Here is a 25,963-nt window from a genome sequence, read left to right on the forward strand (position 1 = left end):
TCCATTTTCTAGCCTTTCCCTCCCTATCCCTCATCAAACCTGATATATAGAAAAAAAGAAACTCTCTTTAAGGATAATTTACAATGAAATGTTAAGTTCTAGTGTTTGGGTAATATGAGGTTAATTTCCACCTCCTGGTTTACCTAATTTCATAGTTCCAAAATAAATACTATAATAGATTCACACTGATTAAAAACTAAAAGAGCATAAGAACACAGAATGATTTTTTTCATTCATAATAATATCTGCTTTTACCCTTCCTCCTATACTTTACTACTTTTAATTGCTTCTTGGCATTCAATTAACACTCTCCATGAAGCTACACTACAACATTACATATATTTATATCAGCATTGCCTTTAAGACATCAAGGCATTGGCCTAAAATGAATAAAAGAAGTTAATTTTAGAGAATCAAATGGGGCCATCTGATTCCAAAGCCCAAATACTTCATTATAAGTAATTACTGTTCTTAAAGACTAGATAGATTTTAAGTAGTCATGTGTATACTTTGGCTGATGGATGTCTTTCTGTTTATGTGACTTAGCAGTAGCAACTAGTGTTGTGGTTGTTAATATCCAGACATGAAGTTACATGCCTTCTTTTTTTAATCCTATTTTGGAAGCTCCATTCTCAGACAGAGAAAGGGTAGCTCACGCAGGACAAGACTCAGTGGGTGCGTTCTTGTAATGTGCCGCTCACGCTTACCTTCCCTTTGCTGATGATGAAGAAGGTGTCTCCTCTTGCCCCCTGCCTGATGATATATTCTCCATTTTCATAGTGTGTCTGAAAAGTAAGAACAGTAACATAAAAACGAGACATTAATAAAGGAATTATATGCAAAACGAACATGGTTTTTTTCAAACACCAGCCCTAGGGATGCATTCATGCTGACATGACTTTACCAGTATTCAGATTGTATCATGGTTTAAGAACAGATAACAGTCGATCAAATTAGGAATGACTATCGTGTCTATAACATTTGCTTAAAAACCTGTAGTGAGTTTCATTTTTGTCCATAATTATATTTGTATCTTTAAGTTTATTATTTCAATTGTTTGACAAAACCTGTTCTCCTATCAACTAAGCATGAAGTAAAACAGCACTGCTAACTAAGCTCATGTCTGGATAGTACTTTGTCATTTCCATTGGTTTTTAGTAGTTTAATAATAGCAGTCTTAAAAGAATAAAGAAATTACTGTGACATCCAGAGCATCCTTTAGTGGAGGTTAGCAGTCTCTGAACACTTTTTAAGGTGCCTATCATCCCTTAATATCCTTACTTGAGCAATTTGCATTTGGCCTCATTAAACAGAATATCTTAATTTTGTGGTCAGAATTCTGGTCCAGGATCTTTCTAGCATGAACTACCGGATGGGGAGAGAAGTAAGACCGGAGGAGAATTATCATAGTCAGTGGGTCAGCATCCTGAGGAGGACCTCCCTGCTAGCTCTGGTCCCAGAGTAAAGATTACTCCTGCAGTGAATAAAACTGATTCCACAAGGAGAGGTGGGAGAAAATTTATTGCTCGGTCAGGAGGCAAAATGAGTCCGTGCCATCTGGCTCTGTGCTCCTCCGCAGCTTAACAAGGGAGCCATTGGGAAGGAAGATATTACCTTGCACATTCCTTCCTGGAGTACACAAAATGCACAGTATGCTGGTGACTGTAATTCATCCTTATACTCTTTTTTTATGCTATTTTTCTTAATGATTATTATATTCTGTCTTAAAGTCACCTTTCATTAATACTTGCCCTTGAAAGATACCATTCTTCTCTCCAAGCACCTAGAAGCTCAGCAGAGCATCTAAGCTGGTGCTTACTAGTTCTCACTCAGACATAATTTATTTTCCTAGTAACAAGGTTTTTAAGTAGCAAAGCTTTTCCTTATTCCTTCTCCCATTCTCAACTAGCAGATAGCACAAACAATCTGGTGTGTGCCTTTAAAGACTATTTTCCTATGTTCGCACACACATAAATATATGCATGTATGTATATATATACATATATATGCATACAAATAACTGTCTCTGCGGTGGGAGAGATAGATTGCTTAGTGGTTAAAAGTGTAGAGGGCTCTTGCAGAGGAACCTAGCTTGATCAGGAGGCTCACAATCATATCTATAACTAGCTCCAGGGCCATTCACCCAAATTCCTAATAAAATTAGAATATATATGTATAAATAATATGTTATATATTATATGTATATGAAATTTATACACACACACACACACACACACACACACACACACACACACACACACATATATATATATATATATATATATATATATATATATATATATATATATATATATATGAGGAAAGTCATTTTCTTCGTTTAAAAAGATCATCGGTTTGGTTTTCATTTCTTGGAGCACTCTGTTGCTTCTCCTGGGAAGATCCTACTCCCATCCAGGAGAAGCATGATCCTGTCTGTACTTCCATGACATGACAGGAAAATTTGATCCATTATATTGCTCAGTTTGGAAGTCTGTTCATCTCTCGCACCTAACAAACATCCCCTAGCCCAAACTCGATTAGTAAGAATGGTAAAACATCTTACCACCATTTATCACAAACTTCATCTTATTTCCCACTTAGTTTCTAACAGAAGATGAATCAAAACACACAAAATAACATGGTGTGTATACCTTCATGTCCAACATAAGTAGAAAGCTTGTACAAAACCTGTGTTGGAGAAAAATCTTTCTCCTCAGAAGGAGGCTTCAGTTCCAATTGGAGGATCAGAACAGTATCGCTGAATGTTTAAGCAGGGAAGAGCCACTCAGGAATATGAGAGCTCACAGCCCATAATAGTTATATAAGAGTAGTCAGAGTGTGTTTAGGGAAGAAACGCACAAACTCTAAAGAATTTCTCACCCACCTGAGATATTCCTCTTGTCTCTAATTTAAGACATACACTTGCCAATGGGGTGGATACTTTTCTTTTTCAAGCGATTTGTAACTCACATTACTTTAATACATTTCTTCTTAATTAAACAAAACAAATTAAACAAAATCCCCTATATATAGGACAATTCTTGCCTCTCAACAAGTAAACAATATTCATAACATATCAAAAGATAAACCAAACTAATACAGCACTGCTGAAATTTCCCATGGGTCCTGTCCTGCATACCCTGTACTGACAGGGGGCATCTGGCTGCATCTGTCTTCTATTGGCTGGATGCCAGCAGCACCTTAGTCCCAGCAGTGTAGGCAAAGAATCTCCAGACACACCCATTATGGAGGAACATCTGCCCTCAGCTGAAAATAGGCACTATCAATCTTTCACATTCAGAATCTCCTCATTTGAGTTGAGAGCTCGGTAGGAGAATCCAGACACAGTTCTACTGTTAAGCTGTAGGAGTCATCTGAGTGTCTTAGTATCGTCTGATCTGGACTTCTGTTGAGGCAGCATCAAAATTGCTATATGTATTATTTGAGTTCACCTATACAGACTTTCACTGGATATGTGTTTCCAGCCCACATGCGCTCATAAGACACAGGGGTCCAGAAAGGAGCCTACTGGGTAAGTACTGAGGCATGACAGGTTTGGAAAAGATAACATTGCCACATCACAACCCAGGGACTATGATGACTACGTTATCCTGAAATGCACTTGAGGAAGAGGAGGAGGAGGAGCAGAAGGAGGAGGAGGAGAAGGAGGAGGCATGCTGATCTTTTGAGAGTCTCTCTAGTTATGTGAATCAGATGCCAGAAAATTTAGTGTTTTATAAAGACCATTTTGTCGTGCTTCCTTTTGCAAACTTCAAATTAAGTCTCAGAAATAATACAGAACTACGAGAGGGCAGAAACAACAATGAGAGAGTTTCGTTTAAAAATGTTTCCGTGCTTAAAATAGAATTAAACGCAGCTCCCTCTCATGGCCTTTACTACAGTAAATGGTCTGCTCAATGCTGCTGTTTCCAGCTCCTTGTCACCTTTTCCCACTTTGTCCCTCAGCCTGCTGGTTCCCCAATGTCAGGTCCTCAAAGTGCTCCACATGAGGGCTATAGACTCCCAGGGCTGCATGCCAGCTAGTCTCCACTCCGATGCTCTTACTGACCTCCCGTGTGATCTCTCTCACACACACACACCATCACCATCATCATCATCACACACGTGGCCTGGCTAAATTAGGTCTCTACTATATATGCTCTTATAGTCCTTCATAATTCATAGACCTCTTTGATCTTATACTAGTAATTTACTTCTACGACAATTCTCTCCAGATTATAAGGCAAAGATTAGTTCTTGTTTTGTTCAATTTGTTGATTTGTCTCTCACACCTAACCCATTTCTTGGAACAGAACAGGTATTAAAACGTTTTAACTAGATAAACTGCATAGATTTCCGTAATGCCCACCTTTGGCATTGTCCATCTGGCCCAGTCATGGCCTCCTATTGCATCCATTCTTATCACTGCCACCAAAGTGATGCAGAACAATTGAAATTATTCCAGTGGTGCATTGTTGCAATGACCCCAAGAAGCATCTCACTGTGGTCTGTGAACATTGTATTCTGACTCCTACTTAGGCTCCATCCTAGATTTACCCTGTCTCCATCAGTCACTCTGTTTCAGATACAGTAGCTTTGTCATTGTGCCTTGTCTGGCCAGACCAGGTCCTCAGGTTATAACAATCTTCCCAAGATCTTTGCTCTTATGTTGTTCCCACGTCTAGAGTCTTAACACACTCTATCTAATTCTTACTATCCACACTTACTATCTAAGTTATTACATTCTATCTCTACCATTGGGGCTGCTGGGATTATTTTCTAAAGATAGACATTAATGGGACATACTGTCAGGCAGGTCTGTATCACAGCCTTACCATCTTTGCACTGAGTGACCCAGAGAACAAACAGTTCAACTTTGGCTCAACACAGTGCCAGAGCTGATTATGACAAGCTCCCATGCTGCTGAAAACAGTAAGGAAGAATGTCTCCACAGTTGGGAGCACTGGGACCATAGAGGTTTAACCTTGAAAACCAACATATGACTAGCACCTGGACCACTGGCCTGTCGGGCTGAAGGAAAGGCAGACCTGCCAGACGGTGCCTCTCAGACTTGGGGTTGATACAAAGGAATGGGAGGGGCTTGGAAATGAGCACAGACGTATCTTATTAAAGGAATTAGTGCTATCGTTACCATAATGAACAGTGATTCTTTGACACTTTCCTGAAGCGTCTAATAGACCCAGAAATATATAACCCCATCTGGGAATAGGCTCCATTTTCCTTACTCAACTCAGCTTTCTCACGTGGTTTTGAGATCTGTTCAGGGGGCTGCAAAGGGTATCTTTTATTAATGGGATAGAAAGCATTGAGTAAATCACACATAGTAAGGATAATCATAGACTATAGAAGTTGTGTGTGTGTGTGTGTGTGAATATTTACATAGATGCTAAACCCTGGTGTGAACAGCAAGTGTTATTTAATTTCTAAGGTATTTTTCCTTTCTTTACAAAAGAAACAGGAAAGTGAGGTAACTTGACTTTTATATCGTATCATCTTAAGAAAATTTTATTGGTAGTAAAAATGATTACACTGGATTTTCTTCCTTTTGCTTCTACTTTTTACTTTGAAAATTATTTTACTTTGCAAAGTTGCATATGGGAGGTTGAAGCCCTTCTTTAACAGGGTAGACAATCAGGATTTATGCAAACACTTAAAAACTAAACTTAATTCTTTGTTGTCCCCCCTCACCCGGGCTCCCTACTAGCCTCTAGTGCATTTTTCCTGAGTTCTGACAATATACAACTACATGTACTAATATATTTTTTTTAGTTGAATTAAGCAAGATTTATTTTCTGCTAGATAGGGCTATCTTCCAAAAGCAAGGTTTGAGAAAATAGCTTTGAACATAGGAAAAAGTAGGGCTCATGAAGCCCCGAAAGTGGCAAGGCTAGGAGGGTTCTAAGGCTTGGGTAACTTGGCATAACATCTTACCTTCTTAGGGTGGAGGTCAGGGTGGAGGGTGTAGAACATATCAGAATCCAGAAAATGGGTCGATACATGGTCAAACCCAAGTTTTATAAAAAAAAAAAAAAAACAGGAATGAACTTATTTTGACCTTCTAATAAGATGGAATCAGGCTGGTTCATCAGGGGCTGGGTGAGATGGAAAATAGATGATGTTCATACTGCCATTTGGTACTACTCCCAGAGAGAGGAAAACTCCACAAGCTTGTCTGTCTCCCAATGTCAAACATCCCAGAGTTCTTTGGAGCTTAGATCACAACATTTTCCATTAAGTCTTTCAGGCACATTCAGAATTTATGGTTCAAAGACAACAGTTGGCCCAGCGGTAGCCTCCTGGACTAACTGAGTCCTTACCCAGAATACCAGACAGAGGAGGAGAAAGTCTGAGCTAAAATTCCACAAATGCTTGGATTTCCTTTGATGTTTAATCGAGCTCTTCTTTGGTTACTCCATCCTCCGAATGGCTTTTCAGACTCCTGGTTTTCATTGCAGGGATTTTGATGTAACCATTTTCATGTAACATAGTGATTCAGAGAGAGAGCAAGAAAAGCACACAAAATGCTGAAAATTTCTAAGAGAAACAGGCTCTTTCAGCCCCATTCATTTCAAAACAGAATGAACTCATTTTTAGTGTAGACAAACATGCATTCTCCTTCTGCATAATTAAACTATAACTCAAGTTTAACAACTTGATCTATAAAAGTAATTAGCATGGGCAGAATTTGGAAATAGTTTGTCTTGACAGCATATGAAATGCGTCATGGGGAAGCAAACGATGTCATGTCTGAGAGTCACCATTTGAAGAATAAATACTGTTTGAAATTTCAACCAAAATAGATGCATAGAGGAAGAGAAGATTAGTTTTCTCCTGAGCTCTCTACATCAAACATAGGTATAATACATTCAATATTTTATTGTTTCAGAGAAAAAGCACTTCAGATTTCTCTTTGACAAGGAACCATTTAGTCTGGAGGGTATTGTGGGCCACTGAAGACAACAAAAGAAGGAAACGTAGAGAGAACTTAGATTCCAGAGGTGGTGAATGAACCTTTTTATGCACTAGAGGATGTGGTTCTCACGTGCTGGTGGCTTTATTATCTCTAGAATATGCCGAGAGAAATATTAATCAGAGTTGAGGTTATAGAATCCAGTGTGATCCTTCTTCCTGTTTTAATCCACAATATGACACAGAACCACTGGACTGGGTGAGAGTCTTCTCAAGTATTAGGAGTCAGGAGATTGAGGCAGGCATATTACTAGTTACATGCCAGCCTCAACTACATGGTGGGTTTGGGACCAGCCTCAGTTCTTACATACTGATACTTTATCTAAAGAAATGAAAATATAAAGCCGGGCGGTGGTGGCGCACGCCTTTAATCCCAGCACTCGGGAGGCAGAGGCAGGCGGATCTCTGGGAGTTCGAGGCCAGCCTGGTCTACAAGGGCTAGTTCCAGGACAGACACCAAAACAGCTTCAGAGAAACCCTGTCTCGAAAAACCAAAAAAAAAAAAATGAAAATAGAAAATTAGAAGACAGCTGAAGGACCGGTAATCCCAGCACGCAGGAGATTGAGGCAAAAGGATCACAAGCCTGAGGGCATACTGGGCTAGACAGGGAGTTTCAGGCCAACCAGAGCCACACAGCAAGAGCTAACCTAAAACAAATCAACAGAGACAAAGGCTGCTTCAAGGATATGACATTAGGGAATCAGCGCCAATATACAATAAGGAGTGTCTATCACTTTAAGGGCACTCACTGATCAGGAAGGGCACAGGTTGACACAGGGTTCTGGAGAACACTCTGAGATCCTGGAGGAGGTTTAATAGTTTGAGAATGATTTGTTGGGTCTCTGGGCAGTTTATTCATTAGAGGAATAAAGCTATTTCATCACGTTAACAAATGTGTACATTATTGAAATGATGCCCTGGTGCGACCCTTTTTTACCTTCACATCACCAGCCCCTCAAAAAGACCTGCCAAACATATACATTAAGTTTCTGAATTTATGAAGACTATTACATAGTAACAGTAGTTACACCAATAAAATTAAAGATACCTAAAGTAACTAAATCTGAACAGAATTGAGGGACACAAAACATTAAACTCCAGAGGTTCTGGCTAGGAAGAAGGAGGAGGAGGAGAAGGAGGAGGAAGAAGAGGAGGAGGAGAAGGAGGGGGAGGAGGAGGAGGAAGAAATAAAGAGAATCAAGGGGAAAAGCAACATCACACTTAGTGTGTCTGCCAATAAAGCACACAGATAAAAAGTTAATGAGGAAACACAAATCAACAACGTGTGTGAGGAGGTCAGACTGGGAGGTTATGGACTTTGTGGTGACCAGAGACCACCAGTGTAGTCATCATCCTAGAATGAACTCCATTCTTTGATGAGCCTCTTATGTGCTTACAACAGCTACACATCCTCATGAGATCCACAGCAGACAAGAGACTGACATTGCAGCTCACAAATTAATATCAAGGGAACAAGTACACTACACTAAAAGTTGAGCTACTGTACATATGCTAGGAATATGCAAAAGACTGTTTCTTCTTCTACTAAGATGCAGCCTAGATTAAGTGTCTTAAAATCCAACAGGGCTATGCTACCTTGGCAACCATCCTTACTGATGAGGGCCTGCCTTCCTGCCTCTTTCAATTGCCTGCATCCACAGGCTATGTCATGGTGTCTCTGAATATATCCATTGCTACAAAGAAAAGGCAGGATCTTTGCCTTGCCATGGTTACTCATCAAGTTCTGCAAGCACAGATTTTCATGACATGATTATTATCAAATCCTTGGTGGCTAACTTCTGTGCATCTAAGTGGTATTTGCATTCCTGTGGGTTTCTATTCCTATTTCCAGCAAAAGAGGGGGAAACGGATTTATTTTTAAGAAATTATCAGCTGAAATGTCACTAATTCTTATGAACACAATAGAACTAAATACAATGCCAATAAAAACTCACTTTACACTCCATTGACAACTCTCATCATGAAATATGATGACTATTATTAATGTAATGGTCACGAGGTACTCGACAACATGTAAAGAACAGCTCCATCAGGAAAATGACCCTTCAGTTTAAACACTCATTTCTTGTAGATCAAAAGAGAAGCTTAGGCAGTGTAAATAGGTTTCCAAGGTCATGGAACAAGTAAATTTAAGAGGCAAAATTGGAATCCATGTTAGCTTTAGAAATTGATTTCCAAACTTTGAGTCTCACTGATCTCACAGAAAACCAATCTTCCTTAGTCTGAAAGAAATTGTGCTTGTGTGTTTGTGTGTGTTTCTCTCTGTGTGTCTCTCTCACACCTTCTCTGTCTGTCTCTCTCTTTCTCTGTTTCTCTGTCTTACTTCTTCTCTGTCTCTCTCTCTGTCTCTGTCTCTGTCTCTCTGTCTCTGTCTCTCTCTCTCTCTCTCTCTCTCTCTCTCTCTCTCTCTCTCACACACACACACACACACACACACACATATACACACACATGCCAAACTGGGAACAATTTAACAGAAATACAGAAAAGCTGTATAGACATTTATTTTATTTATTGTATCCCAAAGAGCCAACTGTAAACAGGGCTCTAATGCTATTGTATCTACTTAAAACCCTTGATAGCTCAACCCTGAGAACAACACATTCAAACTCTTTATTGGGACATTTTAGACTCTCTAGGATCAGGCACTGGTTTGAATAGTCCCCTCTGTACATGGGTCATTCCAGGGCAGATGTGTATTCCCTGAAATGCTTTCCATCGGCTACCCACCCCCCTATGATGTTCTTTAATGTCGTATCTACTTACAACACCCACTTCTTTCCTATGACTCCCTGGATCCTCCAGATCACAGTCACCACAGCACACTTTCTCATGGTCACAGCTTCGATCATTCTGTCTTTCATTATTAGTTACAATTTCTATCTTTGCTTTATACATAAATGAGATTAGAGTCCACATTGTTTTATCTTCCTACTTCAGCAACAGTAGCTATAATGCCTTTTATATAAAAGGACTCAACAAAATTAGGTTAAACTCAACAGGTTAAACAAAATTAGCATAAATTTGCATTAAGGTACTTGGTTTACAATACTTTTCCAAACCCAAAGAATGGGTTTCAGTTAGTAGCCCAGGCTGTCTTGGAACCTATGATGCAAATTAGGCTGACCACAACTCATGAAAATCCTCCTACTTCAGTCTCCAAAATGCTGGGATTATACAAGCCACCATGGCTGGATGGTAAATCACAAATATTCTTGAAAAGGTAATGTTTTCTGTATTCAGTTATTAACAAGTTAGCATTGTACACATATATGTTAGAATGTATGAAGAACATATAAACATACTACATATAGATACAACACATGTAAATTTATCTCATTGCATGAATGGGATAACTAGTAAAAGTTTTTCAGATGAGGAATTAAAATTCAAAGTAGTTAGCTCTTTGAAACATCTTAGCTCTTAGCTAATTTAATTAAAATGCAGTTACAGTATTGTGGTCATTTTATTTTTTAAGCAACATTCATATTTAATCCTTTTCAATATACCAGGATTGATTATTATCTACTCACAGTTTTTGATTGTCAGCCATAGAATGGCCATGCCCTCTAGAACAGCTGAGGCACCAGGACCAGACAGCCTCACCTGGCCCTGTCTCATCACTGACGCGTCTTTAGTTCCTTTGTTTTTTTCTTTGCTGCCAAACCATTAGCCCTGACTTGCTCTGACCTTGACTATTACTCTACTAGCAGTATGCCACTATGCCATTATCCCGAATCAGTTCATCTCAATGAGCAATCAAGTGAACAGGCACACATCTAAAGGCGTGCTTTTATGAGTTATAGCGCAGAGAGGCGCATTAGTGAAATCAGTCAACTTTAAAATGCCATAAAAAGTGTTTTGCCTAAATGTGTTATCCAACATAAAACCTAAATGGCAGCAGGGTTTGAAGAATGATGCCCGGAAAAATTGGGATGATTAATAAGAGCCTTGTGGTGTGAATAAGAGCCAGCCAGATGAAAAGGCAGCTGTGGGGAGAGAAGGGCAGGTGTGAGAGGATAGCCTAGCACAACGACCACAGAGAACATCGCAATTCTCAGGATGACTGGGTACTAGGTGAGGTAGCAGGTGAGGGGCCCAAGGCTTGAGTCATTAAGGTGGCCTTGGAGGCTGTGTCCGTGAGTAAAATGGGCTTCTGGTGGGACTGGGAATGGGAACAACTCGAATAAGGAACAGTTCACACATATGTGGGAACAGATAGAGCAACTTCTCGAAGATTTGTTGAAATCATGCACATTGCCCACAAACAAAGCAGCAGGCTCAGTAGACAGGGAGCAGATGTAGTTCAGAGAGCAGATTCCATCCTGCATCGTATTTTATAGGGCAGATGTTGTCTTAGTCACTGTTCTATGGATGCTAAGAGACACCATGAGCAAGACAACTCTTATAAGATAAAGCATTTAGATGGTACTATCTTCACAGGTTCAGAGTCTTAGTCCATCATCATCATGGCAGTGAGAATTATGACAAGCAGGCATGCTGCTGGGGACCTAGCTGAAAGCTACGTCCTGATCTGCAAGCAGAGAGAGAGAGGAAAGAGAGAGGTGGGGAAGAGAGACGGGGCCTGGCATGAACTATGGAAAACAACAAAGACACACTTCCTAAGCCTCAAATAACACCACTCCCTGGTGACTAAGCATTCAAATATAAGAGCCTCTGAGGACCACTCTCTTTCAAACCCCCACAGATACCTAAAAGGACCTGGTCTATGTGGTCCCCAGATAGTCGCATGCTGATTCCAATCATTGATGGAAGAGAAAAACCATAGGAAAAGCAGTATAGTTCCTGCCTTCTGCAGTTCACTAATGCCATCAGGAAGGATTTAAGAGACTCACTGTCTTAAATTAGATACGTAAATATGGTCTCAGGGTGTACTGAGGTTCCCTAAGCAATTTCAATCATCACTCCCTTCTAAGAATCTCAAGGTCAAAGCCCATGAACAGGAGAGTGAGGGGCTCATAAATAGCTATTTTCTGCACAGAACAGGAACGGTAAGATGCTGGCGCTTCATTCTTCTTTCCACTGACTCGGCACGAGCATGTTTCATGGCTGAAGCTCTTCTGTCTTCCCCTCTAACAAGACCCCTCTGCTTTACACAGAAGTGACTGATTTCTCTCGAAGTGTCCCCCTGTTACCCGAGATTGCTGTACCGAAGATTTCTGAAGCCGAGTGAGAGGAAATCAGTCTATACGAGATTCATTAGCAGACACATAACTCCTGGGTAGGAAGAGAAACAATGTGGGTGGTAGAGAAATGGAATGATTCTTTTCTATTTGCGAACAATGTGGTACTGGCTGTCAGCTTCTGCTGAACAGGGAGGGCACGAGTCAAGGATACATAACCTCCTTCCAGGACATCAGCAGCCTAGAAACAGCACCTGGGGCACAGAACACTTTTTTGACAGTTCCCAAAGCAGTCTGCTCTTAATGACATTTAGAATTCAGATGGTTCCTCGTTTCTAATCAATGCCCTTGTGCATAGCAGAATCTGTTGTACAATATTACTATTATTTAAGCCTGAGATTTCACTGCAGAGGTTCCAGAGACCTCCAACTGTAAGGATGGATTTTCTCACTTGTTTAAGCAATATTTTAACACTGTTGCTAATTTCTAACAATGCATTACCAAGCATCGAGCAGCTGTATTGCATCAATATTCCAGAATCATGCATGCTGTGTCAGATGTAGTTGAAAGAAACAGTCTGTCGGGGTCAATATATCAAAACCAGTTCCAGGCAGACACTCACAGTTTGCTGAAGCAAACACATCTTAGGGCAAAAATAAACTAAATTCTTGAGAACAATACAACTGGGATCTATTTAACAGAGGCACACATTTACAAATAGCCCAAAGTAAACTTCAGGTACAAATCACACAGCACAAGGAGATAAAAGTTTTCATTCCCTGCCAGAAGTTATGCCTATGGGGATGAAAGCACACTGCAAAGGAGCTGGCAATAAAAATCATGTTTTTCAGAAATGGTATCGCTCCAGAGGAGGAAGGCCAAGGAAAAAGGCCAGCAGAAGGGCAGCTCACCACTTAACTTCTGATATAGTGCACAGGAGAGATGCATACAAGCCTGTAGGGCAAAGGCATGTAGGCTTGCAGGGCTCTGTTTGCAAACATGCATGTGGGGAAGGAATAGAATATACAGACAAGAATGGCACATGAAGAATAGGAAAGGAAACTGCACAGAGAGGAATTTCATAAGGAGGAAGTTCGACTGCAGTCTGTTTGGCCTGGGTTTCCTGTTCACAAGGTCCCATTGCTAACTTCTAGTCTGTTTTCTGTGCGACCAGGGATTGAACCCAGGGAATCCAACAATGTACCACTGAGTCAAAATTTTAGCTCAACTTGTGAGATATGTTGTTGCTGCGGTTTCTTTATTCTTTCCCTCTTGATCCCACTAAGTACAGCATTTCCTTTTGTTTACAGAGTTACAAGAGGTGGGAACTATAAGCATTCCAATTCTGTCCATCATATCAAAGGAGGGAATTTTCTGTCATCTCAGTAAATTTGTGAATAACTCACTCCCATCCCCGATCATTCTAGATTACTGAATCCATGCTGCGTGATGCAAGCTAGACTCTATGAGTATCTGAATTAAGTATAAAATAAGAAATGCAGTTTATAAACAAAACCTAATGGTAGCATCCTAAGGGAGACTAGCGAAAAACTTTGACAGCTCAGATCTCTGCTTTCTTTGTATTATTAAAATTGATTTAATTACTGTTTCTCCATTCACAACTCCTGTTTATTAACTCTGCACATCTCTTCTGTTTTTCACACCCACCACGGAAACCTAACCAATATTTTCAGCTCTTATCCACTGTTACAACATGACAATCTAAGTTCTTCTAGCCCTTGAACCATATAGCTGAGTCAACAATGGCTGCTTCCTCGACACACCTTTAACCAGGCACCAGATGCCAACAATTATTGAATATCTACTTGATTTGCTTCTTCTTTTGCTTCAGTATCATTAACACAGGACATCCATTTTGCCCCTTTGGCCCTCCAGTCTTCCCAACTTTTACCTGTCTCACACTGCTAAAGAAAATCCAGTCATTCGATATGTCAAGAGTGGATGAATGTTCTCCAATGACTTTCCATTGTGTACAAGGGAAATATAATTCCTGAAATGGGATGCATGTTCCTTGAAATTTTGGCCAATGGGTTTATTAAATTTTGTGTCCTTTCCCAAGCACATATGGGCCTTTGCATCTCTGAGTTACTAGCTATTGTTTTATCCCAAGAGCTATTTCTTAGTTGTGCTTGTTCATAAGACCCTGTACTTAGTAATATTTCTATTAAACACCTCTTGATCTGTGCTTTCTTCCTGGTTAGTCCTCTTTAGTCTTTAGTTTGGTTTAATGGGTTTTCATCTCTAGATTCTGTTTCTTATGGGAAAACCATGCCTTTGTCTTTGCTGTGTTCATAGCTAGCAAAGAGAATATCAGACAGCAGTAGATTTGCAGAGTGGATGACCCTTAGACTCCTGGGCTTCCCTGCTGTTTCTTTAGGTATTTGTTGCTCTTATTCCAGCTTTTCTCCTCTGTAAAAGGAGTCTCAACCTGAGCCCTCAGGATATTAAACTAAGCAGTGATAGTGATTATTTAACAGTATAACACCATGATGCAGAGAATAACAGTTGCCGAATATCACATGTAAATTTCAAATAATGTAAATTTTCATTGCAAGTTAGGGTTTGCACCAAAGATGCAAAGATATTAGTATAAATATTTGAAATATTTTATTGATCTATAATGGAATTATAGTGAATTGGAGCCATTCTGGAATCTAACAAGTCATAAGCTGCTGTATATAGTCAAGTGTTAGCTATAAATAAAGCAAAGTTTATAAGAAATGGCATGAATCTCTACAATAAGGACCAGGTACAGACATGAGCTCAGAAGAAGGACTGTACGGAGATGAGGAGACTGTGGAGCAGGGGCAAACGAAGGCAACAGGGGAGTAGATATGAACAAGGGACAAGCATATACAAAAATGTCATGATTAAACCTTCCTCTTTATACTAAAAAATTTTAGTCAAACAAAAACAGGGACTTGAAGTCTGAAACTAGAAAAAGACATGTAACACTGATTTCTCACTTAGCTCTTTTCCTGTTCTCATCTAAAAGAGGTGGAGACACAAGTTCAGTGAGTAGGGAGCTGGGGTGGAACCGGGAGGAGTTGGAGGAAGAGCATATGACTTAAATACATGATCTGAACTTCTCCAAGAATGAATAACAGTATTTTTCTTAAATAATCTGAATTAACAGCTAAACCATAGCTAAGCAGCCTACATTTTAGGATGTCTGAAGCATAACTTCAAATCTTAATTACACAGATGTGAAATTCTGTTATCATACTCCTCGTGAAAATAATTATCATAATTTGATAAGTAATTCAAATGCAGATTATATAAAACAGCAAGTATTGTGTCCCAAACCACAGATTCCCCTTTTGGAGACTATAGGAGAGACTCTTGTGGCCAGGTGTGGTGGGGCACACCTGTAGTTCCCATACAGCAGGCTTATGCAAAGCTTGTGAGCTCAGTGTTAGCATGTGCTTCATAGTGAGTTTAATGCCAGCCTAAGAAAATGAGTGATCACTTTCCTCAAAGGTAACAACAGGATCTAGAGACACAGCTCAGAGGTCAAAGTGCTTGCTGCACACATATCAGCCCTGACATGGACACCCAGACCCCATATAGAAAGCAGGCATGGCAACAGTATTTATCTGCAGCCCTGGAGCCTGGGGCCAGGAAAATGGAGAAAAGTGAATACCTAGAACTCATTGGTCAGCCAGCTTAGCCAAGTCAGTAAGCTCGCAGTTTCTGAGACCCTTTCTCAATATATTAAAAAAAAAAAGGAAAAAAGAAAAAGTGGAGAATGACTGAAGATCCCTAAACTTGATTTCTGATCTCCAAAAGCACACACACACACACCTACATGTACACATACACATAAATACACATATACCACAAATACATATATGTACCCAAAAAATAAAGATTAAAATTTTAAAGCTCTGGAGAGAGTTCAGAAATAGGACACTCGTCAAGCATGCACAAAGTCCTAGGGCTCAACCTCTAATACCAGAGAAAAGAACTTTTGAATTCTTTAAGGTGATTGTGTGCCTATCTGCACACATCTCTGCACCTGCACTCAGGCACACTTATGTAACTTTACCACATTCGCAATGCGCACAATCTAGTAGTCAGCAGTTCTTCCATTCGCTTTAAAATATTCTTGAGCATCACTTCATACCAGCATAGGAATCTATCTTCTTTCTTATTCTGTTGAATGATTTAAACTCTATTCTACTCAGTCAAAAAACCATCTTCCAAAGATGTATGATGCTGGGCTCTGGTTCAAATCCATCTTCAACCACACCAGACAGAGACTAGAGTGTGCAATAACCCACCACACAAGACCACCTCACAATTACCAAGGCTGAGATCCTGTGCCTCCTTGTCTGAAACCCCTGCCTCTCTCACATCAAAGTGTTTGACTCCTCTCTGCACACCCAGAGTCTGGCCAGCTTTGAATCTGTGTGTGATCCTGATAAACCACCTGCTTAGAAGGCATGTTCTGAGGTATGCAGCATTGCTCGTGTCTGTGAGTCAGAACCTGGTTCTGGTGCATGCTGGTGAGCTCTCGGGAGTCATCGCTGAAGAGACTCCGTTCTTGTTTTTGAAGAGAGATTAAATCCAGTGGAGATATATAAAAATGCCAGTAAATATCAATAGAAAATACTTCTAGAGCTTCTGCCATAAGCTAAGCAGTGTCGCTTTTGTACATGTGATCTCATTTAACCTCACAATTTACAGAAGGTAAAATCACACGTAACTCAGAAATTGAAACAAAGATCCAACAACACATGGATAAAACTGGATGTGTTATAATATTTCAGCTGGCAAATACAGCATATTAAATTAACGCTCTAAAAAATTCTGATTTACATCCCGTCTCCACTTGTGCCTTTGTGGAAACTCTGAACTCCAGAGACCCTGAAATGCAAGCAGCAAGTCTATGAAGAAGAACTACAACTTGAGGTTACTTCATTCCCCAGCTCCAAAGTGTCAGTCGTAAACAAGACTGGTCTTGATAACCTAGATTGAGCAATGTCAGGAAGATAAACCCGCTTTGGTAAGTCCTACTGTTGTTAGGGAAGGCGGCTGTCTTATCATTTCACCTAAATCAAATATTCCTGTGGGGTCTGGTATTATCTCACTTATACAAGTCCTGTATACAGAGTAGAAGACGTGCTAACAAAGATGACCCTCACTCACATTCCTCTCAGGTTTTGTAGATTGTAGACATTTCCTGCTGACTATGTCCCCTATTCTCCCTTTCCTGTAAACTATACAAAACTAGCAACTTAAAAATAGTTTGTTATCACTTTGAGAAATAAACCTCCTACTAGCCTCTGGCCAGTGTTAGAACTCGGGAACAATTCCCAAGGACTCAGGACCCACCCATACAAACAGCACTCATACAGGGGAGAACCTGTCTGTCTCCTAGGCTGCATAAGAAGGTAGGATTCTACATTTCCTCAGTGCGAAATAGCAACCACAGAGAGCCTAATCTAGTTCACCAGATACCATCCCTTGGTTATCCAGTCCTTTTCCATTACCAATTTGCTGTATGATTCAGAACTCAACCAATTTTATTCTAATGGAGTTGACTTTTCTTCCTATCCTTCTGCAACAGTGTTGAAAATGTTCTTGTTGCCTGCTTAGCCCTGTCTAATGTATCTTTTTTGGAGAATGCTAAACATACACACACGAATAAGGATATATGCATATGCTACCAGTTAGTTCCTTGTGATGTTTCTATTGCTGTGGACAAATGCCTGACAAAGGAGAAAGGATCCACTTTGTTATATGCTTTGCTGTATAGTCTCATGGTGGAGAAGCTACAGCTGAGGGAGAATAAGGCCCAATGTCCACAGCTTCGTGGGCCAGAGAGCAGAGAGGAAACCAGAATTAAGGCTAGACTATGATCCTCAAGCTCTTCCCCTAGTCATCTTCTCCTTCCAGACAGACCAAAGTTCCCAAATTTTCCAATATCGCCACCAAATGAACAATCCACCAAGTGGGGACCAAGTGTCCACACACATAAGCCTGTGTAGATCAGCTTATGTACAAATGTAATATGGAGAGGAGTATGGAGAAAGATAGGTTTTATTTCACAAAGTTCAAAGGTCCAGAATTTTGTTCTTGATGCTTACATGGGCTAATCTGGTACAAGGATTATGTAACTATCAGAACATACAACATCTTCTGTTCTTTTAAAAATACAATGCATTCTATATTGCTGATGTAGAATAAAAATGTGCTTTATTGGCGTGTGAAAGATGGATTTGCTCTCAGTACAATAAAACTATTTTAAGCCAACTAAATTCATCTTATAGTCATGTTCATTGTGCTTAGTGGAATACATTTATAATCCCACTTCGTTGAAGGTGGAAGCAGCTGAATTGAGAGCTTAGGACCAGTCTCAGATACATGACTAACCTGTGCTACATGCAGCCTTGTCCCCCTGCCCCCACAAAGCATGTATAAAGTTATGTGCTTCACTGGCATGCATATTAAGAAGACATAAAATTGTTCTTAAAATATTTTCAAAATACATCACGAATAAGAGCAGTCACTTGCTCAAACACTGAGCTATCCATTGCAAGACAAATATCAGAATTTGGTCCCACATTGTATTTCATGACATTTTAGTAATTTAATCTAATGAAACACTATGGTTTAATGCTTTATGTCACATTTTGTTTGAGTTCTAGTGGACTTGAAATGACAAACTGATCTTGATATAACAACCAAAAAAAAATGTGTTGAACTAAGCAAGCCAGAAGTGAGTAGAATTTTTCGCAGAAAAAGAGCAGGGAAATCAGTTTTAGCCCATAGGGTTGCCAAAAGATACTTTTCTATGTTTGTTTCTTAAAGCCAGAACAAAAAGAATGCTCACAATCATTATGCAATTGAGAAGTTGTGCTCTCATAATTATAGAAACAAAATAATCACGGCTAGATTGTTATAAAGATTCTTTAAAAATGATTATTTCCTTTGCTCAGCATCCCAAGAGACCGCTTCGGTATATTGTACTATTATCTCCACATATCTTTCCACATCTCCATATAACCCCACTCCTCTGCAACCTGACTTCCAGGTTCAGTTTCAGTGGTCTAATTCAGCACCACGACTGAAGTGATGGCTAAGCATTTCACAACTAAAAAGTGCCACACCTTAGTGCTTAGGTAGGTAAGAATGAAAGATGAAAACATAGTTGTTGAATAATTTTCACACTCCACAGAACTCGAGACATCAACTTTTCTGTGATCCACTAGCTTCTCAAAGAATCATAACCATATTTTCTCAATTGCCCTGCGAGCTAAATTACTTTAGAACCATCCTCAAAGCATCTCCTTTTGACCACACACCGCACCCTACCCAATTCTCCCAAGTTTTGGTTTCTCCTGGTTCTAGCTCACTACTGCCACCGAGCCAAGGGAAGTGCTACTTCTGAGTCCTCTACCTGGGTACTCACAGAGAATGGTGAAGACAAGAATGGCCAAGTCGTGATAGCCAGAGCAGATATAGGGAAGCAGTGCCCTGCCCACTGTTGCCAGAGAAGGACCAGGGATATGCAGGTTCTCTGGTCCTCCTCTTCCCCTAAATTCCACAACAGATTCTCCATCATAAACATACTTTTACTTTTTACATTGTTCCCTTTGATGTAGAGCCCCAAAGGCATGTTCCCTACTCTGTCCTCCAGCATGGTCTATGTTCCAAAGAAATCAAACTCTCCCCTTTTCCCAAACGTAGGTGCCTGCCTCTACTGTTCTCACAGTGTGTCTTTAAGAATGTACTATGATGCCAAAGCAAAGAACTTCTGCCAGCTATCTACCATACAGCGGAAACACGTTGTTTCCTTCAAGAGTCATTGAATTCCCCGCTAGCGACTCCTGGTGCAGTCCCAAGAGATCCCCACCCTTCCTTCTCGAACCCTCCCCCCCACCACCGCTCAACCTTTACTGGGTGCAGATTGGCTTTGTATTTTAAACGTGCTGCCTCCACTGCTCCACCACTCAATAAGATTCTTATGGGGAGGAACTACATCTCGTTCATATCTTTAAATCTTAGTGTGATCTTAGTAGACTGAGGGTAGAGACACTACTGATGACTGCATGCTACCCACATGCTAAGCTGATTATAACTGTCTCCAGCACAGAGCCTGCTGAGAGTAAGACACTTTTGTTATGCAAAGCCTTTAGAACAATGGCTTGCCTATAGCATCCGCTCTTAGAGTTAACTGCTAATCACACTGCTATTACTAATTACTCGTCTGCACGTCACAACAGGATATTCTTTTCGTGGTCAATGTCAAAATCACTTTTTTTGGAGGGGGGTTCTAGACAGGTTTCTCTGTAGCGTTGGAACCCGTCCTGGAACTAGCTCTTGTGGGACAGGCTTTCCTCGAGCTCACAGAGATCCACTTGCCTCTGCCTCCCAAGTTCTGGAATTACCATGCGCCACCACCTCCCAGCTAATATTGCTTTATAAAAGACAGGGAAATCAATGAGAAAGAACACGAGGGAGAAACCGAGGTGAGTGGAAATGGGAGAACACACAAAGCTACAGCTGGACGTGGACAGGAAGGGGCAGGCGTGAGCTCTAACATGGTAGGAGGTCAATGAGGAGCCAAATTCACCTCTCTTCCCAGGCCTGCTTTCAGAAAAAGCAAAGGACGTTTGAAAAAGATGATGCCAGCATCATACAGAAGGAAACAATCATGGCCTAGAGGCTCCAGACAGGACCAGAGAGGAATCTATTTGTGCTGTCTGGAGGAGAAACTTTGAGTCACCCGCTGGCCCTTCCAGTCGTCTTTCTGACCAACAGCACACACATTTTATTTTCCCCACAGGCTGAAATGGCCGGTTGGCGGGAATAACGAAAGCATGCTTACGATCTAGCAAGACACACACATGCTCGGTATCACCAGCTGATCTATCTAGCCAGAAACATCTGCCATAAAATAAATTCTAAAAGTCAGACCTGGGCACCTCTCTGATGGCAGGGAAATAAAATGCTCCACAGGGAACGTCCCTTCAGGCTGCTACAATAGCCCAGATGACCCACTGATGCTCAGTGAACACAATCCAATCACTTCACGTTTTTCCAGGAACAGATGACATTCCAAAATTAACTGCTGGCTCCCACTTCTACTCACAACATAGCTGAAAGAAGTGCCCAATGCTGAGACAGAACATTTTCCAGCCTGATGTCTATAGAGATGTTTGGCGTTTGGGTTATTAAATACCACTAAGAGGGACTGAGCAGAAGAGTGAGGGTTGGACATCTCCGAGAGCGAGAGGCTGGCTTCAGCACCAGCATCACAGGCTTGACTTTTCCTTTCTGGAGACTGGTGTTTCTCTGGGAGTGCTCTGGAGTTTGCTCATAGAACCAGACTGAGGACAGTGGCTGCAAGTCTTACTGGATAACTGGAAGCAGACAGAAGCAATTAGCATGTCCTTTCTTCCTTCTTTGCTTTATTTGAAACATTTTTCTTTTTTACTTATTTGTTGTTGTTACTTTTTTTGAGACAGGGTCTCACTGTGTAGCCCAGACTGGCCTTGAACTTGAGCTCATAGTTCCTCTGCCTTATCATATTGGAAATCATCTAGGTAATTTCCATCCAATAATAGAAGTGGCAATCAGAAAGGTCTTAGGTTTTCTAGATTATTTGAAGTCTCTTATTCTCCTCCTCATTGTGTGAGTGTATGGACATACACACACACACACACACACACACACACACACACACACACACATATATATATATAGAGAGAGAGAGAGAGAGAGAGAATGTATGTCTTGTGTTAACTATTAAACAGGCATGTTAATTTTGTAAGGAAACCCAAGGCTGAAAGTATGATATAATCCTGGGATGAGATCCACTTAGCTTATGTGATTACAACAAGCTTACAATCATAGTTTGCATCATTCCTGTATGCCCAGAAAATATATTGCATATTTTACTGGGGCACAGCCATAGTCATTCATTTATGCCTTGTCTCTATCCGCCCTGGAACTACGATGACAATACTGGGTAGTGATAACAGATTCTACCAAGCTCAGATGTTTGTTCTTAAGCCTTGGAAGGGAAAGTTTGTCACTCCCATTTTAGACGGTCAGGTAGCGAAGACTACTCTTGGCCATGTGCTTCTATATGGTAGCATTTGCACGATGCTTCAGGGTGCTGGGGACCGGTTTTCCCTCACATTCTCTTCAGTGCACGCATCCTTAACTTGTCCAGCATCACACTATCTCATCTGATGGATACAATGAGAGTAGGAAATGTTCCTACCAAAACCACATTCACGTTCAGAGAACATTAATATCTCATAGCACAAAAATGTTTAAATCATCACACTTACGCTCAGAGAACACTCTAGGGAGAATGTCCAGTAGGAGAGGAAATGGAAAAAGTGCCAGACGGTGGCAGAACAGGGTCTCATGCGACTCGTGTTACTAAAATGGGAGACTATAAAAGGATGTGGGTGTTGGTTACTGGTAAAAGATGTCCGTCTACCTCTCAAAGCTCATTCTGAACACGCACATTATTTTAGGAGCCTTGATCTGGGTGCAGTAAGCAGCGCCCTCCGGACGACCATTGCTAAGGCGTCTCTGAAAGATGACTCCTAACCTCTGCTTGCCCACAAGTGGCACTGCCAGATCGTGCAAGTCACAGATTCCACGTGACATGGACCAATTGCTAAAGGGAACAGCATAAGTGAAGCATTTGTGGAGGTTGAGGGTAAGCAAAACCTCCTAGAGAAGTTGTTTGCAGGGATTCTTCTTTAAATGATGAAGAAAAGACCCTTTGTGGAACCTTAAAACTGTAACTTTAAAGGAGGTGAGAGAGAATGTGAGGGAACCAGAACCCATGATAGTTACATTTTTCTAGAACACTAAAGCAGCATGAATAATGTGGAAAAAACAGCAAAGAAGTCATAAATGAAAATTTCCCTGATTCCTACTACTTTATGGCTAATCTCTCACCAGCAAGATGCCATTGAAAAGGACGGAATACATTTCTAAGGATTTTGTTTTTCAATACAGAAGATCAGTTTGTTGAATGCTTCCCAAATTCTCCAGACTTTGGGTCTTCTTTTTTTTGGGGGGGGGGTGGACACTGAAAGAAAGAACGGCTTCTGTACCAAGACATACTGAAAAAAAGAGTATTTTCTATTACTATCTTATTAAAATATATTTAAGGAATTTCTACTTGCAGGCACATGGGTAATAGGATCATTGTCATTACTGATATTGTATAGTAGCTCTTCCTTTCTTCTTATATTTGTTTGTGGCAGAAATGTACTATTATTTGGAGACATAATCAACACACAAGCATTCCTTGAGAGTGTAGATTTTACGATACAACATGGTTTGTGAAGAATAAAGATGAAAAGACCATCTTGAGTATTATAGATGAAGCCAATGTTTTCTTAAAACCGTAGAGAAATAAAAGATAAAACAGAGACAATGATAGGAATAATGACTCAAGCATTTACTGTGCATGAGACATCAGCAAACTTGATATATGCCTTCTTTTCACTTAGTCTTCATTTTTTTAAACCTAAGCACAAGCATCATTATCTGTATTTTGAAGAAGAAAGCTGACAGCGTGGTTGTCCAAGGCAGCAAGCACTAGACAGAGGGGTCAACTTCACAACTCCTACTCTTGGGAACTGCGGGGCACAGCCAGGAGACGTGGACAGGCTGAGAAATTATAAGACTTGGAAGAAAAAGAATGAGGGATGGTGTCTTCTGTCTGCTGGCATTCTGACTTCTCCATGTCTCAGATGTGTTTCTGTGCCTTGTTCAATTAGAGGAAATGTCAGCTTTCTGGTTTGTTTCCCTCAGACCAGTGTTTTTGGCTATGCAGCAGGCTTGTCTCTAGATTCTGAGAACCTGCCAGTATCTCATCCTTGAAAGATGCTCAGTAATGTTTGTCAGATGGCTAAACATATGTGAGACTCATTACTCCCAGGTGAGGCAAGAAAAGTCCATACGAGTTGGGACACTTCAGGACATCATTACTACTCGTGTTCCTACAATATTTATCCCTTGAGTTTCTTTCCTCAGAAACTTAATCCTAATTCCCCTTCACCTGCTTGATTAAACAGTTTTCAAAGGAGAATGGAGCCTAAGGACAATGAGTTTTACACTAACAGGAACAAAAGTCTCAAAATAAACGAACCGCAAAACTCTAGAAGGCTAGATCACAGGTCGTACTAGAAGCTGCAAATGCATTACATTTGAGGCAGCTGTTACAAGGAGGTTAAGTGCCTTCCTCAAGGGCACAGCAGCTAATTGGTGGCTCAACCAAGACCTCATATCTTTAAAGTGGTACTGTCCTTCACACAACACGGTGAATTTTTTTTTCATAAAAGGAGAAAGATGTAATCACGCTGGGAAAGGGGAGACGGAAAGTGTCAACAACATTATGTGCAACGAGAGAACCGTTGAGATATGAAGTTAAGAGGTGTGAGACATGGACACAAAAGAATTCGGGGGCAAATGATCACTTCCTTAAAATAACTTCATGTTACATTGCATTGCATTATTGAAAATTCTGTTATGATCATTTTCAGACTCTTTTTAATGTTGTATTTATTTAAGATAAAGGAAGATTAGTTATTGACTGGAACTAATCATCCAAATATAATCACGTGTCAAGAGTCTGCAGCTGGGCAAGGTCATGCACACCTGTTCTCTGTCACGCTGGAAGAAGAGGGGGCGTCTCGAGATCAGGGCAAACCTTTTGCTATACTGTTAGATGTTGTATTTCCACCAGGAGGACTGAAGAATTCAAGAGAGAAAATGCTGCTAATGATCGCTCATTGTGTTTGTAATAACTAAGTGAAGAAACCAGATGCTAACATGTGTATCTTGTCTATTGTGAACTCTGCCTTTTATGCTTTCCTGGTTCCTTATTCATCCTCATTGTGTCTACGAAAGCTGTCTGGCCCAGAGTATCAGATGTGTGCATAGCAATGACTCATGCTGAGAAATCCTGAGATAACACAACATTCACTGAGAAGTAGTAACACACTCAACAACAAACCAGCAGCGTCTAGAGTGTGCACATAGCACGTGATTTAGTTGCTCTTGCTAAGTCATATCCAGGTTAGGGTATTGCTACAATTGAATAGCCTTGTGTTACTTCTTAAAAGAAAAATAGGGAAAGGAAAGAAAGAATAAAGGAGAAAAAGGAGGAAGAGGTGTGATACACAATACACTACCCAATGACAGTAGTAAACATCATCAGCAAAACGCTAAATGGACAGAAAGGGATATTTCATCAAAGTGTGTGGTAATTCCGTACAGCCTGAGAAATGATAACAACAACACAGATTTGGAATTACCCTACACACAAATGTGCTTCATAGCTACTACAATTTACAAAGAGCTTGTAATACAACCCATAATTACAACAGGAAACCATGCTGGACATGGTGGCTCAGGTCCACCAGGCTCTTTAGGAGACAGAAACTGAGGAATCACAGGCTTGTGCAGAGCTTGGACAGCAAGCAACCAAGACCCCTTATGGAGAAAAGAATATTTTCTGTGGAGCTGAAATTATAATAAAAAATTAACAAAGAAGGAAATATTAATAGCATTAACTTGCACTTGTGTTTTGTCTAATTGCTATTTGCTGGTAGGTTTATATGCCAGTAATGGGGCACTTACCTATAATCTCAGAAGTGAAGTTAAGGAAGGGGGATTTTAAGTTGTAGTTTAGCCTGGACAACAGTGAGACCTTGTCTTAAAACCAGCAGAGAAGGCAATAGTTTTCTAATTCCTTAGATGAAAAGGAATCCTAAAATAATTGGTCACAGATAAAGACTAG

At 40.4% G+C, this 25,963-nt stretch overlaps 1 protein-coding gene across 2 annotated transcripts in view; it reads right to left on the bottom strand.

The window, feature by feature from the left end:
* Prkg1 (protein kinase cGMP-dependent 1) overlaps positions 1 to 25,963 on the bottom strand; it is a 1,099,611-nt gene that overhangs the window by 184,276 nt on the left and 889,372 nt on the right. For both annotated transcript variants that reach the window (XM_050158354.1, XM_050158348.1), the window contains exon 6: positions 708 to 785. In XM_050158354.1, coding sequence (XP_050014311.1) covers positions 708 to 785 — 78 coding nt within the window. The remainder of the gene's footprint in view (positions 1 to 707; positions 786 to 25,963) is intronic.

This window comes from Alexandromys fortis, unplaced genomic scaffold (assembly GCF_014885135.2).
Source record: "Alexandromys fortis isolate MF-2015 unplaced genomic scaffold, M_Fortis_MF-2015_v1.1 scaffold_10, whole genome shotgun sequence".
Taxonomy (NCBI): domain Eukaryota; kingdom Metazoa; phylum Chordata; class Mammalia; order Rodentia; family Cricetidae; genus Alexandromys; species Alexandromys fortis.